Raw genomic sequence first — 19,496 nt, 5'->3', positions numbered from 1 at the left:
CTGAAATCAATATGTAAAGAATACGAATGTCAATCCGAATAATATCCGATCAAAACACGCCAGTCCGAAAATAAGTCTTATTATTATAAGAATTTGTAAATATATACAATCCACAGACAGTTCAAAACAATCCATATTCAATCCAATTTAAAGACATAATTTAGAATGATTTTGGAATAATATTGAATTTGTATATTAAAAACAATTTGTCTTAAATTAAATGCAGATAAATTCAAACTATAATTATAATTTTGTAGGACAAAAACCTGACAAAAATCAGATTAATTCCAGATTTAATAATTTCATATTTGCAAGTTGCGTATTATCAGACTTACTTTGGATTAGATCGGACTAATTCCGAATTTACTGGTTATACACAAACCGCATTAAGTTTGAATTTATTTGGACCAATTCCGAGCGACAAAAACTTGTCCATAAGCAGACTGTTTCGGATTAGCTGCGGATTCACTGGTTAAACCAACCGGATTACTTCTGCATTTACTAGTTGCATATGATCTGACTAACTGCAGACTAAACCGGACTAATTACGGATTCAATAGTGATAAAAAACGGTATTGATTTAAACTTAATTCATGGTGAAAAAACTCCACAATAAACCGTACTGTTGCGGACAAATTCCGGATTAGTCCGAAATCGGTCCCACTTTTTATTCAGGGTATTTACTTACAGTAAATAAAATATTTAATTCTGCAGTCAGTTTGTTTTTACTTTACTAGTATTACTAGTCACTAATTTTACGCGCTACGCACGCCCCCTTTCTTTCTGCTATTAAAAATGGAAATGTTTTTACACCGAAAAGTTTCTAATATTACTCTAAAGATACACACATAGTTATTAAAAACATTTTATCTTTAAAGGATTAAATTTTGTTTTAAATTTTGTATACCTAAATTGTCTTTAAAGGATAAAATTTTGTTTTAAATTTTGTATGTATCTATACCTAACCTAACCCATACCTAACTTTTTGTTCCATTACATTTTCGGAAAATCGAAAGTAGTGTTTTCTGTGAGGTCGGTACAAAAAAAGCTCAATTAAAGTTTTGTAAAAAAAATGGAATCGTCGAGGCAAGCATGCAGAAATTTTGTGGGACTCATGGTTGAAAAAAAAAAACAAAATGAAAAATCGAATCCCGAAACGTATTTCTTTATGGTTAGAACAATTCGGTAATGTTTTTTTTGTCAAGGTTGGCCACTTTGTACTTAAAATGCGCAAAGATGAGGACGAGCTACTTCATTTGCAAAAACAGCGATTCTGAATAACTAATAATTTAATTGAAGCGACCTCGAAAACCCCCGAGTAACCGGTTTCAGAAACATTTAAGAAGTTTTTAATCACCTTTCTTAAGTTGCGCATATATATATATACGTTATGAACACTTTTGGCTCATACTGTCTTAGTTTTGCGCAAATTGGGCAAATCCACGGAATTGGTCGATATTCATTTATAAAAATGAAAATTTTTTTAATTGCAAGCACACCTTTCATTTATGGTTCATTTTTTTTAAATTTATTTTAGAACAATTATCTTCTTGCGTGATTAACTTAATTTTAATGCCGTGCGAGGTAAAAGCCAAAAATGAAAATGAGTTTTTTCTGAAAATATAATTAAAAATGTGAATTTCTTTCCTCTTTTGTTTTCTATACATATTTTTGTAATATATACAAAACATGAATAATAAAATATGATTAATTATAATTATTTGTGTAAGACAAATAATATTAACATATTTATTGTTAATATAATAATGAATTAATAGTCATATCATTTTAGCCTCTATTTTTTTAATTCTATGAGTTGAATTATCTGAATTTTGACGCAAGTTTAAAAAAATAACACATGAAAAGTTATTCAATTTTTACATTGATTGATAGGTTCATAATAAATTAATAATTAAAAATTGTATGTAATTCTCAATTTTTTGACATTATAAATTGAAGTTATTAAATTGATAGTTACTGTAATATTTTCTTTATTTCTAAAAGCAGATTATTTTACAATACCAAGATTTATTTGTATGTTTAAGACGAATAAGAACTGTTGTTTTTTTCTTAATTCAGTAGGTTCTCAGAGCTTTCTAAAGTAGTAAAAATATGAAAATAATTAATAGAATACTTTAAAAGTAGAAAGATTTGTCAGTAACATCAAATCGACCGGTTCTGTGGATTTACCCATATATGCGTCAGCGACAGTCAACGGGTTAAAGCGTGAATATTATAGAATGTTTTCTGTAAGATCAATTTTTTATTTAAAGTAAACATGATGTCATTATACAACAAAAAATGATCCATCGGTCTCCCCCTATTAATAAATATTACCGTCTGTACATTGCGGAACATATCCGTGACCCTGCTTTTCAGAAACGATTAGCAATTCGGCCAACAGTTGGTCTTTTTGACATAGACTTAATTTTTCAGGCATAATACAAACACCGTATCCACACCTGAAATATAATATAATATTTATAATATATAAAATCAAGTTTTTTGAAATATTATAGACCTTTATATAATAATTGAAGGTTATTTGTTGTGGCCTTTGGTCAAAAAATGATATATACATTTATATAATAATATATACATTTTATCATTTTTTGACCAAAGGCCACAACAAATAACCTTCAATTACACAGCCCCACAAAAAAAAGTGTCGTGCGCGGCAGACCAGACTAGTCATTTCCTATGTATTTTGACGCGCTGAACACGAATCCGAAGTCCGTTTTGCTCCATCACGTCAGGATTTTTTTCTAACCTCAAAAAATTTGTCGGATTTTGAGAGGTAGGCTTTTTTTTCTTAAATTAATGGATTTACTTCAAACTTAGTAACTAGGGGTTTTTTGGGTCGCTGATGACAAATTTGAAGTTAGATTTTCAAAATTCAAAATGGCGGCTCCAATATGGCGGACGAATTTTTTAAAAGTTAATGGATTTACTTCAAACTTGGTAACTAGGGGTTTTTTGGGTCGCTGATGACGAATTTGAAGTTAGATTTTCAAAATTCAAAATGGCGGATCCAATATGGCGGACGAATTTTTTAAAAATTGATAGATTTGCTTCAAACTTGGTATCTAGGGGTTTTTTGGGTCGCTGATTACGAATTTGAAGTTAGATTTTCAAAATTTAAAATGTCTATAGTCAGACTTTCACATTTTGAACCCCCTGCACGGAAAAAATGTCCGTGCACCGCTTGTCTCACTTCCAGTGCAGTTGATGCAGAGGTTGTCCGATGGAAGTGCGTTTGCTGTCTCTAAAAAGGGCCGTATATGATCCCTTTTCAAAGTGTAAGATTTGTACTGTAATTAAGGACCATTGGTGCACATATAGAGATAAACAGTGCACAGAAATTTTTTCCGTGTGGCTGCTCCGAAAGATTTTTTGGTAGAGTGTTGTGTAGCGGGAACTGTAATTTTTTGTTTTGTAATGAACTACTCTCAAGAACTGACAGTTGGGTCTCATTGCATCATAGAGATCAATTCGGCAAATGCACAAAATTTTTTTCATTGAGGTAATAATGTGACAATAAGATGTAAAAGTTAAATAATAAATTTTTAAGCAACGAGATAAAAAGGAACTTTAATATCCTCTATCCTTCACTATCTTATTCCTTAAAAATACATTGTTTACCTTGTACGCTTTGCACTTTTATTGTGTTTCAGCACAATACTAATCCTGCTGCTTCGATAAATGTAGTAGGCGATGACAACTGCCCCGAAAGGGGATGTGTAGAATGATTCGCTTCCTGTTTATCGAAGTAACGAAGCCAGCGTAGGCGCGCTGCCCTGCAGGCGGACGTTAGGGTGTGAGGATGATGCCGTAGTGTGTCCGACGACGAGTTGACTTTATCCTCGTCAAAGTCAGAAAGCTCTCATACTTAGGCCTGGGGAGGTATGAGGGTTATCACCCCTAGGACGGCGGACTCACCTGCGATCGGGCCAGGATCCCTAACGTGCAGGTTTTCACATAAATCATGGCTTCTCAAAATCAAAACAATAATAAAACTCCAAAGGCTTCAAAACTTAATTTTGCAGTAACAACGTCGGAACACTTATGCGACAGCAATGCAGATGCATTTTGTTACATATGTGGACAATTCGATGTCCCCAAAAATCGTAAATCAATAAATGAAAATATCAAACAGATCTACAAAGATTATTTTGATCTTGAGATAACCAATCAGGATAAAAATTTTGTTCCACACAAAATTTGCAGTTCCTGTTACACAATGTTAACTCGTTGGAATCATAAAAAAGAGGATAAACTAAATTTTATAAAGCCAACTTTGTGGGAAAAACCATTAAATCAAAAAGATTGTAATTTTTGCAACACCAATGTGCAAGGATATAATAACAAAAATAAAAAGAACATATTGTATGCTAATGTCCCCACTGTAAAAAAACCAGAAATTTCATGCAATCCACCTTCTTCTCCCAAAACCTTGGAAATTGACAGTTCAACTGAAGATGTTCTAGATTTTGAAAATAAAGACATGAGAACCGATGATGAGGACGACTATTACCTTCCGTATGATAAACAGGAGATAAAGATTCGACAAACGTTTAACCAAGAAGAACTTAGCAATCTCATTAGAGATTTAAAATTGCCGAAGGATTGTGCAGAACACCTAGCATCAGTGTTGAAGAAGAAAAACTTGTTATCAAAAGGCACAACAGCTAGCTTTTATCGAGACAGAGAAAAAGAATTCCGACAATATTTTACAAAAGATGAAAATCCGTCGTTGGTATATTGCTCAGATGTTGTCGGACTCATGAATAAATTAAAAACAAATATATACAAAGATGAAAATTGGAGACTATTTATTGATTCTTCGAAAAGAAGTTTAAAAGTAGTACTACTACATAATACTAATATTTATGCTCCAATTCCAATAGCGCATTCAACGGAAATGAAAGAAAACTATGAATATATGAAACTAGTTTTGGATAAAATTAGATACCGAGAACACAACTGGCAAATTTGTGGAGATTCTAAGATTTTAAGCATACTACTTAGACAACAATCAGGTTTTACAAAAACACCATGTTTCCTGTGTTTGTGGGACAGTAGAGATCGAGCAAATCACTACATTAAAAAACAATGGCCAAAAAGAAATTCTTTCGAACCTTAGATAAAGAAGGAAACTGTTTTAAATACCTGGAACAAAAGTTTCCAGAAAAATCTGATGCGAAACTAAAAGAAGGGGTTTTCGACGGACCACAAATTCGCAAATTGTTAAAAGATGAGCAATTTATCACCAAGATGAATAAAAAGGAGAAAGCCGCATGGCTTAGTTTCAAAGCAGTTGTTGAAAATTTTCTGGGTAATCACAAGAGTGAAAATTGGGAGCAAATAGTTAGTGATATGATTAAAAATTTTGGTAAATTAGGATGCTTAATGAGCATAAAGATGCATTACTTAGACTCGCATCGGGATCGATTCCCTGAAAATTTGGGAGATTACAGTGAAGAACAAGGAGAACGATTCCATCAAGATCTTAAAGAATTTGAGCGTCGTTATCAAGGAAGATGGGATGTAAATATGATGTCCGACTACTGTTGGATGCTGAAAAGGGATATTGTACCTGGAGGCACCAATTTGAAACGAAAACCATTACACAGATCCTTTGAGGACAAAAGAGTGCACTACTATAAAAGGACGTGATTACCTTACAGCAAACGCACTTCCATCGGACAACCTCTGCATCAACTGCACTGGAAGTGAGACAAGCGGTGCACGGACATTTTTTCCGTGCAGGGGGTTCAAAATGTGAAAGTCTGACTATAGACATTTTAAATTTTGAAAATCTAACTTCAAATTCGTAATCAGCGACCCAAAAAACCCCTAGATACCAAGTTTGAAGCAAATCTATCAATTTTTAAAAAATTCGTCCGCCATATTGGATCCGCCATTTTGAATTTTGAAAATCTAACTTCAAATTCGTCATCAGCGACCCAAAAAACCCCTAGTTACCAAGTTTGAAGTAAATCCATTAACTTTTAAAAAATTCGTCCGCCATATTGGAGCCGCCATTTTGAATTTTGAAAATCTAACTTCAAATTTGTCATCAGCGACCCAAAAAACCCCTAGTTACCAAGTTTGAAGTAAATCCATTAATTTATGAAAAAAAGCCTACCTCTCAAAATCCGACAGATTTTTTGAGGTTAGAAAAAAATCCTGACGTGATGGAGCAAAACGGACTTCGGATTCGTGTTCAGCGCGTAAAAATACATAGGAAATGACTATTCTGGTCTGCCGCGCACGACACTTTTTTTTGTGGGGCTGTGTTATTAAATTATATATATATATATATATATATATATATATATATATATATATATATATATATATGACGGGTTCCACGTTAAGTGACCCAGGTCAAAATTTTAAATGTTTGGGATCGGGTTAAAATTTTGCAGAAACAGTAGTCCTATTAGATACAATTAAAAATACCAAATATTATTAATTTATTTAAACAAATATTAAAACTGGAGGGGGTCAAAGTTTAAATTTTTGGTCTAACATGGAATATTTGAAAAATTTGTAGTTTCTTTAAAACAAAACGAAAATACGTTTTCTATTTTGGGTTTTTCTGCTGTTTTTCAACACTCTCTAATGGTGTAAACAAATGTAGAGAAAAAAAATGTTAGACCTTGAAAAATTAAATTAAAAAATAAAATTTCATTTTTTCATCAAATGGACAGTTTTTATTTTTAAAAAAAAATTTTTATCATAAAGGTGACGTTTTTTCCTAAAAAAATGTATAGGTCAAAACGTGGGACAAGAACTTTTAACTGGTCAAAATAAACATTTACTTCTGCAATCCACCGCCCCTGCTCGTTGTTGGGCTATATATTGTTTATAACAATTGAAATAAATTATTTTATGCTTTATTAATTATCTGGTGGTCATATTGGATGAATTTAAATTGATTTAGATCATGTGCATCAACGAAATAAGAAAATAAACCTCCTTTTTTTAAAAAAGTGTATTAATTTGTTAACTTTGATTTAAAAAAAATTATAAATAATTAAAATCTCCAAAATCTGCCTCGAAGGATGTCTTAAGAATTTATTCCCCTTTAACTTAAGACAAAGAACACTCAAATCGGTTAAAAATTGTAAGCTATAGACATTTTTTAATAGTAAATTGTAAAAAAAATTCCACTGTGAGACGGTGCACGGCAGAAGTAAATGCTTAATTTGACTAGTTAAAAGTTCTTGTCCCACGTTTTGACCTATACATTTTTTTTAGGAAAAAACCTCACCTTTATGATAAAATTTTTTTTAAAAAAATACAAACTGCCCATTTGATAAAAAAATGAAATTTTATTTTTTAATTTAATTTTTCAAGGTCAAACAATTTTTTTCTTCTACATTTGTTCACACTATTAGAAAGTGTTAAAAAACAGCAGCAAAACCCAAAATAGAAAACGTATTTTCGTTTTGTTTTAAAGAAACTACAAATTTTTCAAATATTCCATGTAAATTTTTGACCTGGGTCACTTGACGTGGAACCCGTCATATATATATATATATATATATATATATATATATATACGTCAGTTTTAGAAATTAATGTTCTCCTAACTTTTTAAAATCATAATTTCTGTCGTAGAATAACACAAACATTCCTTCACTATTAGAAATATATATATATATATATATATATTAATTACTAATGAATAATTCGACTTTATCTGCAATAAGTGACATCTATTGAATGTCATTTAAACTCTTTGATTTAAAATTAGGTGTTCATGTGATAATTATATCCATATGATTGTCAACAAATAATTATTAAAATTAAATTATTTTTGGCTCTAGAAAAATAAGCTGCGTGTCGGAATGCACTGTATCTTTGAATATTCGAAGTTTTTTAATAGCTGCCTGTCGCGGAACATCTGACAATTAACGCACTTTGCCACCATGTCCTGGACAAACAAAAAAACAAAATCGAACAATATTAATTAACAAGTGCCTCTAGGTATCTGGGATTTTTAAATGGTAAACATGTAATTTTTAATAAAAACCACTTAATATTTTTTAAGCTAATAAAAATTGACAGAAAATTCTTAAACTTTGCATTTTTGAAGTACATATAATAATGTGTGTAAAATAAATTTAAAAAAAATATTTTTTCCATTTATAAGCTGGATACATTTAATGTTTAATGTTTAATCCATTTAATGTTTATAACACGAGATTAGTTCGTCGAGAAGCAAGTTTTTAGGTACTGTAATCCAAACTCATTATGACGCTTCAAGGTGAAAGGGACCTTAGCTGCAAAAAATTTTGTTTTTTACTGGTGTTGCGTCCGTAACTTCTTATTAATATTCTAAATTTAACTATGTATTTTCTATAATATTTACGTATGTATGTGTATGTCACATATAATTACATTATATTCAGTACATTTTCTATTAATATTTATTTGTTTATACACCCATCTTAAGCTTACAAATCTTGGCTATACAAGTGTTTTTACAACCGTAGAATTTTTATTATAAACGTTCTTATTACTTAATACCAAGTTTTTGAGTCTACAGAACGTCTTGGAAATTAGGAGTACTCGCATTTTCCAGGACCACCCGTCTAATGGATTTTCTCGCTAGAGGAGAGGGAAACTGTAGAAAACCTCTGCGAGTACAACCCGTTTATCGACAGTCGAATTCTAATGGTGTGTACCGGACAATAATCGACAGTGCATATTATTATACTTCGACGTCAAACATGCCGCTTGATATATTATGAAAGTAGTGAGAAAACACCGGGCTATAGCAAGAGTCGAAGCGCGGTCACGAGGTACTAACTCTGTACTCAGGTCTGCTTAACCTCGACGATCGCAAGCCGCAGAGTCTCACCACTATTAATATGGTATTTGTTATTATATATTTTTTATGTAATTCCAACAAATTTATAAGAGCAGGGAGTCAGTTCAACCTACTCCGATCATCCATTGACCGACTGTACTAAACCTATTATACAAAAACCGACTCTATGCAAAATTCAATTCTACACAGGTCGACTCTAAATAGTACAGCGTGTAATAATTCCCACACACATACTAAACCAATAATACTAGTTTCTTCACATACCGAACCTACAAAGGTCCGATTCTATAACGGATAAAGATTAACAAAATGTTTACCAACAGACCGATTCTACAAAGATCCGACTCTACACCGCAATAAGATTCAACAGTTATTACATAGACCGACCATGCAAAGGTCCGACTCTACATCAAAGCAAAAGTTTAAAAAATTGTTACATCCACAGACCCACTCCAAAAAGGTCCGTCTCTACACCGCGACGTAGCACAAGGCGTATTATAATAGAAATTAAATTTAAAGCTTAATATTAATAAACATATATATTAATAAATGGTATACTGCACATGAATTCAAAGTAATGTGTCTTTTGCGTATAGAGAGGGTATTGAATGGTGGGAATAGAATCAAAAGTACGGGGTAAATTATATATTGCGCATGCTTAAATTATGTAGTAGGGGTAGAAGTAGTGAGGGAAATGTAGAAAAAGTGGGGATTTTAGACTATAGATTCCGGAGTTGTGAACTAATTTTTTATTCTATTCTGTTAGCTGATGATGAATGGTCACTTGTAGAATACTAAAATTTGATTTTCATATATAAAGAAATATTTCATTTTCATCAGCTTGCATAATGGAACGTAAGAGAAAATCTGCTAGTATTAATAGTCTTGTAAAACGTACTAATTATAAGACCATTCTTGATGAGTGTGCTGTTTCACTTGAACTTATCGAGAATGCTCTTAAATTACTTTGGAGCTTAAAAAATGACATTGATAAAAATACGTTTGTAAAGCGATGGGTTGCAGAATGTTCTCAACATGAACAAGTATTAACTAGTATTTTAAAATGTATGTATTTTTCTCATGAGAAAAGATGTGACAACATTTTACAATTTCCAATGAGATTTTGTTTATTGTTTGAATCTCATTCCATAGATGGCGGTAGTGTATCAAACTCTAATATTAATAACCGTGTGCGTTGGACTATATGTGAGAATGCTTTTGAATGTCGATAATACACATACACAGTTTTGAATATTACACATATAGATATAGGTACATTTTTAAATGATGCCGCCATCTTGTTTAAGGAGCATATTCCAGAAGCCTTAAACCAAAATGGATCAATTGTCATCTATGGGGTTCTTACTGCTAAATATAAAAGGTTAATATGAAGCAACCAATCCTGAAAAAAGTTGAGGAGTTTCATGCAAAAGGTTCTTCCTGGAATCTTCAATCTATAGTTAAGTTAGAGATTAATGTGAATTAGCCTGGCCGCAATTTGTTAAGATATTTTTTAATCTGGTAATATCATTGAGCGCCGGGCAGAAAAAGTTTCCTTTTTACCTAAAGAAACAAATACGAAAATACTTAAGTTGATCTATAAATAATTAATAGACCCAAAAACTTAATAATATTATAGAAAAAGAGATTTTATTGACATTTTGAATTTTAAAATTATAATTTCATAAAGTTTTGAATATCTCGGACCATTGTTTATGGATTTTTATGAAGTTTACACATTTTTGAGATAAAAATGTGTACTTTAAAATAAAAATAATGTTAATAAAAAATTAGTTTTTCAAAAAAAAAATTTTTTAACAATTTTTTCATTATTTACTCCTCTCTGTAAAAATGTAAAAAAATATGTAATTAACATATTTGGAATCCTTATGAATTCACCTTTAATTTAATAAAACAAAATTGATGAAGACTCATCTGGTTGCGGAGATATTGAAGTTTTTGTAAAATAGACTAGCTACAGCAACAAGGTTAGCTTAAAATAAAAACTCAAAAGTTCTTGTCCATCCAATTTTTTTGTATCGTTTCAGTAAAGCCATACAATAATTTTAAGACAAAAAAGAAAAAATCGGTATATGAAATTTTGAATAAACTCAGTTTTTCAATTTTTTTCATTTCGGATATTTAAAAAATCTTCATTTGTTAGTGAGTTGGTCAAATTCTACTAAAATTGAGTAGAAATAGACAAAACTTCGAAAATATAGAAGAATTTAACTACAAACATCAAAATTTCAAATGGTTCTGCAGATTATCGGTATAACTGGATATGAATTCTATGTCAGATTTCCAAATTCAAAATAGCGGATCGTATATGGAAGACAATTTGGTAAATCTGACATCGTTATCGCATTCAGTTGTACCGAAAATACGCAGAAGAAGAAAAAAAACTGGTCTCTTGCACATTTAAGTTAAAATACCTCGAAAACCTGACGTACAGGGTCTATTATGACGTTGGATTCGGAATTATCACGTTAAAAACCTTCGGAAAAGTATTGTTTGATTCTTGTTTAGTAAATACTGTCGGCCTGTGGTACAAACGGTTCCTAAATTTTTGAAAAATTTCTGTGCTTTTTACTAAAGAAAATCTTTGTCGATGCTTAACAAAATTCGAATCCTCTGGCTGCTACTCTTGAAAAAATTGTTTTTCCATAGAATTTCGTTAAATTTTGAGAAAATATCTCTTCGAGTGCCCTTTAAATGTGGTAAAAATTTTAAAACCCTTTGCGATGCTAAATTTTAAGATATTCAAGTTCAAACTTTAACTTTTACATGCAATTATGTTAAAAATAAAAGATGTCAACCACAATATCTCGTTTTTTGACATGGTAAAGAGTTTTAAAATATTTACCACATTTAAATATTTACAAAGAAACATTTTCTCCAAATTTGAAGAAAATCTATTGAAAATAAATTTTTTTAAAAGTAGCAGCCGGAGATATACCTAAAATTTTGTATTTAAAAATAAATTTTTTTTATTAACTTTATTTTTATTTCAAATTACAAATTTTTACCTGAAAAATGTGTAAACTTCATAAAAATCCACAAACAATATTCCGAGATATTCAAAGTTTTATAAAATTAATATTAAAATTAAAAATGGCGTATCTTCAACAATTTTTAAATTTAAAAAAAAAATTTTAGGCAAAGAAGTCTCTTATAGGGTAAGTGCGGGTATAGTCGGACAGTACTAGTAGTCGGACACTTTCGTGTTTTTTGACAAATAAATAATAATGCATTGTGATAATTGCTTTAAAAAGTATACTAGACGAATGTGTGAAGTTTATATTTTATTAAAATAGTGTTATTTTCGAAAATAATTAAACAAGAAATATTTTATTTAATGTTTTAGAAATCATGGTGTCCGACTATAGATACAGCCATTTTCGAGTAGCGAATTCAAAATATCTGACAGATGTCCGACTATAGAAACAAGGGGAAAAAGTGTCCGACTACTAAAGCATTCGTAATTTTTTATTAAAATGTTTATATTTTATTAAATACTCAACTATTTGTCACAAATTTATATGATTTTTAATCCTGAAGAACTCCTTTAATTAATAATGTGCTTATAAACACAGTAGATATTTGCTATTTCAAGAAAAAAAGCATAATTTAAGATTGTATCCTTAAGTGTCCGACTACTAGTGCATTTACCCTATATATACATATATATTATATTTTTGGTATAGCTACACATAAAAAAAACCATTTTCTTTAAAGAAACATTGAAAAATACTGCAAAAATTCAATAAAATCTCTTTTTTCACATTCAATCAGTTTTTGGGTCCATTAATTATTTACACATTTACTTTATTATTTTTGCATTTGTTTTTTTAGATTAAAAGGAAACTTTTTCAGCCCGGCACTCATTGATATTTAATAATTTTACAAAAGTGGACAGGCTAATGTGAATAAATATAATCCGATGCGTGCGAGTTCGTATATTGATTTACCAACACAAATTAAACGGAAAAAGGCTTGCGTTAATGTACATAATGATGATAATGAATGTTTTAGATGGGCAATATTGTCAGCTTTGCATCCTGAAATATTACATCCTAAGCGCGTTACTAGTTTCAAGAATCTAACTGCAAATAAGAGAGAAAAGCATGTAAACCTGCTGCATGTAATTGATTGTTATAAAGATGAAAGTGAAAACGATGATGTTATAAGTCATACCGATGGCGATTTCCTAAATTTTCATTATGTATGTATAAAAGATTTATCACGTCTTATATCGAAACAATTATCTCACAACAATGGAAAAAAACATATCTGTGATCGCTGTCTACATTACTTTCATTCTGTAGAAAAAATGAATGATCACATTGAGAAGTGTAAAAAAGTTAATGTGTGTAAAATAATATTACCAAAGCCTGAAAACAGTATAATCACGTTTAAAAATTTTAAAAATAAAGAAAAAGTGCTATATATAATTTACGCAGATTGTGAAAGTCTACTGCTTCCTGAGGATGAAGATGTAGACAATTTGAGTAAAACTCAGATATTCCAACGTCATAAGCTTTTAAGTATAGGATATTATATAAAATGTAGTTATGACGAATCGTTATGTAAATATGTAGCATGTCCGAGACATGTACTTGATCCTGCTGCATGGTTTGCTGAGAAACTAAGGGAATTATCTCAAAATATTGATAACGTTTTTAAAAATCCAATACCAATGGATACCATAACTCCTCAAAAAATTAATGAATTTAAGCAGGCAACAGTATGTCACATTTGCAATAAAAAAATAACTGCAAGTGAAAAAAAAGTCCGCGACCATTGTCACCTTACCGGTAAATATAGGGGTGCAGCGCACGAATCATGTAATTTAAATTATTAAGATTTAAGTTTTCCATAACCTAAGTGGATATGATGCCCATTTTAAAATACATGCGATATCTACGAGCTTTGAAGGTAAAATTGACCTCCTTGCCCTTAATAAGGAGAAGTACATCTCTTTCACAAAACATATTAAGGGAAGTTAGGTTAAATTTCGATTCATTGACTCTTTTAGATTTATGGCAGCATCTCTAGAAAAACTAGCATCATAGCTAGATGATTATAAAATTGTAAACTCAGTTTTTGCAAGTACAGTGTCGGATCATGATAAAATTAAATTATTAACACGAAAGGGAGTATTTCCCTATGAATATTTTGATTCGCGAAATAAATTAGATGAAATAGAATTACCTCAGATAGAGAAATTTTATAGTACTCTTTACGATGCTGGTATTTCTAATGATGATTATGAGCATGCTAAAAATGTATGGACTGAGTTTAATTGTCAGAATCTCTACGACTATGTGCATTTATACATGAAAACAGATGTATTATTGCTTGCGAATGTCTTTGAAAATTTCCGAGAACAATGTATCAAAGCATACTGGTTAGATTCTGCCCACTATTATAGAACTCCCGGTTTAACTTGGGATGCTATGCTCAAGTATACTAGCATAGGATTACAACTTATAACCGATATTGATATGATCATGTTTGTTGAATCCGGTATCAGAGGTGGTATTAGTCAATGTTGCAACCGTTATGCTAAAGCAAATAATCCCTATATGAATACTTTCGACGGAAAAACAATGAAAAATGTCCGTAAACATGTCGACATTAAGCTTGTCACCCAATGGTTTGGCCGCTATGAAGCTGAAGCCGTCGTCTCTCGCCCGAATTTCCATAGTCGAGCGATATTCGACGAAAATTTGGTTGCCATTGAACTGCGCAAAACCGAGGTACTACTCAACAAACCGATCTATGTGGGGTTAAGTGTGCTCGATGTTTCAAAAACGCTAATCTACGATTTTCACTACGGGTATATGTTAAAAAAATACGGCGATAATTGTAAACTGATGTATACCGATAGAGACAGTCTGATCTACGAAATTAAATCTAAAAATATATACGAAGATATGAAAAATGACATCCAAAAGTTCAATACGTCAGACTATCCCGCGAACAACGTGTACGGCATTCCGCAAGCCAACAAAAAGATCCTTGACCTAATGAAAGACGAATGTAACGGCAAGATCGTTACCGAATTTGTTGGCTTGCGGAGTAAGATGTACAGCGTACGTGTTGAAGGTCAAGACTTTATTAAAAAAGCCAAAGGCATTAAATCCAGCGTTGTGGAAAAATTGATTCATTTGGATGATTATGTAAAATGTCTTCGAGATTTTGACATTCAAACTCGAACACACTATAATATAAGATCGCGACTACACAACCTTGAGACTGTAAGACAGGTAAAAGTAGCTTTAAGTCCGCAAGACGACAAATGGTATTTGTTACATAATATTTGTTACATAATAAAATATGATTGAAACTTATATTAATGTAATATAATTTGAACGTGCAAATCGCCCCCAGCAACTTAACGCAAATGCCAATCAACCAGCAAAGCAATCAAAGATTAATGTTAGCGTAGAACCTCTTTATAAATCAAAACTACTCTCAACAGCAGACCTTTACAATGCCAGTGCCAACTGATTTAATATTGATTCATTATTGATTCATTGTTGATTTATTATTGATTCATTGTTGATTCATTATTGATTCATTATTAATTCATTGTTGATTCATTATTGATTTAATGTTAATTAAATTTGGCACTGGCAGTGTAAAGGTCTGTTGTTGGAAGCAGTTTTGATTTATAGAGAGGTTTTACGCTAACATTAATCTTTGATTGATTTTCTGGTTGATTGACATTTGCGTTAAGTTACTGGGGACGATTTGCGAATAATAGATTATACATTTGCTTTATCTTCCCACGCAGTTAGCAAATTTTCTGGTGGTAGCGGTGGGATATTAAATGCCAATTTTGACATTGTTCTTATAAATTAATAAAACCTTTCAGGCTCTATATCTCTAACAAAACTAACCACTTAAAAATATACTTTCTGATACTTCTCATATTCTGAATTTTAATTGGATTCATGTGTAATTGTTAGAGAAAATACAATTCCTGTATGCCTGTTCAAAATTGTTTCCATCGAAGCATTAAAAACAAATCTCCTCCAAGAGGAAGCCATTTTGTCATACATCAAACATCATTTAGTACTACACATTCAAATCAATACATTTTTAAATGGTACTCTTTGATTCTTTCTAAATAACATACTACAATAATTTAAACAAGTAATACTATATTTTATTATTTAATTTATCTCAATAATTATCTTGATTGCTTATAATCTGGTTGTTTATTATACAAATCTAGTTCGAATAGACTAGAATATTTTAAGTTTAATTTAAGTGCTTCTTAAATTTTAAGTTAATTTTTAAGTTGCTATGATTTTATTTTGATTACTATTTTCAATTAATATTAAGTTTTAATCCCTTGGATACTTTGTATCTGAGAAGTTAAGTTAATTTTAAGTTGCTTGTTAATTTTAATTAAATATTAAGATTATAGACTAGAATATTTTAAGTTTAATTTAAGTGCTTCTTAAATTTTAAGTTAATTCTTAAGTTGCTATACTATTTTTAATTAGATATTAAGTTTTTAATCCGTTGGATACTTTCTATCTGAGAAGTTAAGTTAATTTTAAGTTGCTTGTTAATTTTAATTAAATTTTAAGTTGCTATAATTCTAAGTTGCTTCTTATTCTTAATTAGTTATTAAGTTTTAATCCCTTGGATACCTTGTATCTGAGAAGTTAAGTTAATATTTAGTTTCTTTTTAGTTACTTAATAAGCCAAAACAATAAACAACCAAGGAATAAACAATTATACAAATAAAATTTAAAATTTTCCTATTAATATTTTGTTAAATGCAATCAAAGCGAAGCTTAAATACAATAATTAAACAACATAGCAAAAGAACCATTGATTACAGATGGAAATGTATTAAAGGAGAAATTTTCCCAGATTGCTCCAAAATTAGTATTGAATCAAAATCGACACAGTATAAAGAAAATTTGAGATCACTAATTACTGAATTAAACAAAGAACTCCGTGAACATCAAAAAGGAAAAAGCTTAAATATAAATTAAGGTTATATTTTTTTTACAATCCTATGTTTTCAAGTGAAACTAGAATTAACACAATTTTTCCAAATTTAAAAATTTTTCCAAATTTAAATTTCCCTAAAGGCGAAATCCAAAACTTGAGACATCCGAAAGGAATTCTGGAAGAATTAACTGCAGAATACAATCTTTCAAAACCTTCTTATATAATACATCACACAACAGGCCCTGCTAACAATAGGACTTATTACACAAAGTGTATCGTTGAAGATTTTTATAACAATAATCATTTTTGTGAGATAGGAAGTGGCGAAAAACGAGTTAAAATTTCAGAACACTCAGCCGCGAGAAAAATATTAGAAATTCTAGATTCAGTTTATTATTTTAGCGAACAAAAAACTGAAGATCCAGTAAGAACATTCGTTACATTAACTCCCCTTGAAAATCCTTCAAAACCTAAGCTTAAATTATACAAGTGGACTAATTGTTGCGAAATCTGCTACAGACGAGGCCATACTCAGATAAATTGTCACAATTACAAATTTAATCCTAGCTTACAGTACACTCATATATGAATTCAAAACAATAATTTTTATGTGTTGTTCATTGTTGGATAACACCACCTCATAAAAAGAAACGTAAATATTATCAAAGACATTTAAAAAAAAAAAAAACCTATTCCAACCATGTCAGACCACGACAGCGAAACCCAAGATGCGATATTAGGGGCAGAAATAGATCACAATATTACTACAGAAATGGTAACGAACATGGCAGAATGTATTTCTATTCAACAAGGTATATTACACGTACCACATTTTGACGGTCAAAATATGCGCGTTCGCGACTTTATACAAGATATTCTAAGTGGAGCAGCTTATGTTCCTCCAGCTTGTGAAAAGAAATATATTATATCAATTTTAGGACGTTTGAAAGGCGCAGCTAGAACTAGTGTACAAGGTGTCGAATTCGAAACTTTAACACCTTTAATAAAACACTTGAAAAAGCGATTTTTACCTACAAAGTCATATCCTGCATTTTTACGAGAAATCGCTTCAATTCGCATGAGAAGAGGAGAAGGAGTCAAAGAATTTTTCGATCGACTCTCACTTCTCTGCTCAGGCGCTGAAGCCGCTTTAGAAGAAAAATACGGAAATGATGCCGCTAACATGATAACTCCATTACGAGATAGCGCATTAGATGCATTTATTCGCAAATTACCAGACGATATGTCAAATAACGTAGACGCGCGAAGTCCCAAAACATTACAGGAAGCGTTAAAGCTGCTCTCCACGTCGAATCTCGACAAAAGGAACAATTTAACGGACCAAGTGCCTATCGCGTATCACGACAAGATCTTTATTATCCTGGCTCTTCTAATCGAGATAGAAGTCCTAGCCCAAGTTACAATTTTAAAACGAATTCCTTTTTATCATCAAATAAACAACCACCATTAAGAATTTTGAAAAATCCTTACTTGCAACCTACTGAACCTCAATTCCAACAATTTCCTTACCATTATCCTTACTATCCATATCCTTTTATTCCACAATTTCCACCTCCTAACGACCAATTCAATTACGGATACCTGAACCACAAACCTTTTAACGCCCCTGTGTCACCTCGATCGACATCACCGATTTCTCCAAAACGCGCAGATAATTTAAACTACAACTACGCTCGCCGGAACGACGCTACGACGAGCGATACGAAACCCGAGCGTCGAATGACAGTCAAATTCCTAGAAAACTCAGAAACATTTCCCAAACAAATGGAGAATGTCGAGAATCCCCTGTCATAGAAATATCAGCCCCAGAATTCAAGAATTCAAGAGCCCGATTATTAATCGATACAGGCGCAGACGTAAATCTCATAAAAATAAATCAATTAAAAGACGAACTCCTAATTGACCCAGCAGAAGCAATAGAACTTTCAGGAATCACAAAATTACGAGCAAATACTATAGGTACTATCACAATTAACATTCGAAAAACACCCGTTAAATTCCTTTTGGCATAACACTAATGTCACACATTCAAATCCAACTAATCCAATACCGTTTATTGATGAAGAATCTTTAGACCCTGACCCAAAACAGATAAAGAAACCAAAAATTTTCAAAATTCTTGCACGAATGAGAGAAATAATTTCTATCGACGTATCAAATTCTGATATAAAGGAAGGATATCTTCCTTTAGTCAAAACAGATCCTAACGTTTATATTGGCGAAGCAGCTGTAACTAACCATGATGGAGTTGCATATGGGTGATTCTCCAAAAAACCTCATTTTACATGTAATCAAGATTTTCTAAATAATTATAATCATTTGGGAAAATACCAAGTCATATTTCCCTATTTTATCACTTTTTCTAAATGTTCTGCAAGAAAAAGTTGTAAAATTTTATTGTTTAATACATTTTTAAAATATTTTACCACCTCAAAATCGATTTTCTAACCTGTCATCTAAGTGCTTTTCATTTTTTCAATAGGTAAAACAATTATTTAAAACATGAAAATTGGTACTTTATTAATTTTTTCTAAAAGTTATGATATTTAAGAATAATTTTCAAAAATATAAATAAAATATGTCGTGTAGTTTTTTTAAATATAGAAAATGAAATTTGTCATGTAGTACCGCGTCATTCCTCTCACTCGTT

General features: G+C 31.1%; 1 protein-coding gene across 4 annotated transcripts in view; it reads right to left on the bottom strand.

Moving 5' to 3' along the window:
* Nucleotides 1-19,496, bottom strand: part of LOC122501095 — a 532,769-nt gene that overhangs the window by 365,649 nt on the left and 147,624 nt on the right. For all 4 annotated transcript variants that reach the window (XM_043610362.1, XM_043610361.1, XM_043610359.1 and 1 more), the window contains one exon: nucleotides 2,338-2,462. In XM_043610362.1, coding sequence (XP_043466297.1) covers nucleotides 2,338-2,462 — 125 coding nt within the window. The remainder of the gene's footprint in view (nucleotides 1-2,337; nucleotides 2,463-19,496) is intronic.

This window comes from Leptopilina heterotoma, unplaced genomic scaffold, assembly GCF_015476425.1.
Source record: "Leptopilina heterotoma isolate Lh14 unplaced genomic scaffold, ASM1547642v1 Lhet_201, whole genome shotgun sequence".
Taxonomy (NCBI): Eukaryota; Metazoa; Arthropoda; class Insecta; order Hymenoptera; family Figitidae; genus Leptopilina; species Leptopilina heterotoma.
This window is presented reverse-complemented; position numbering and strand designations above follow the sequence as displayed.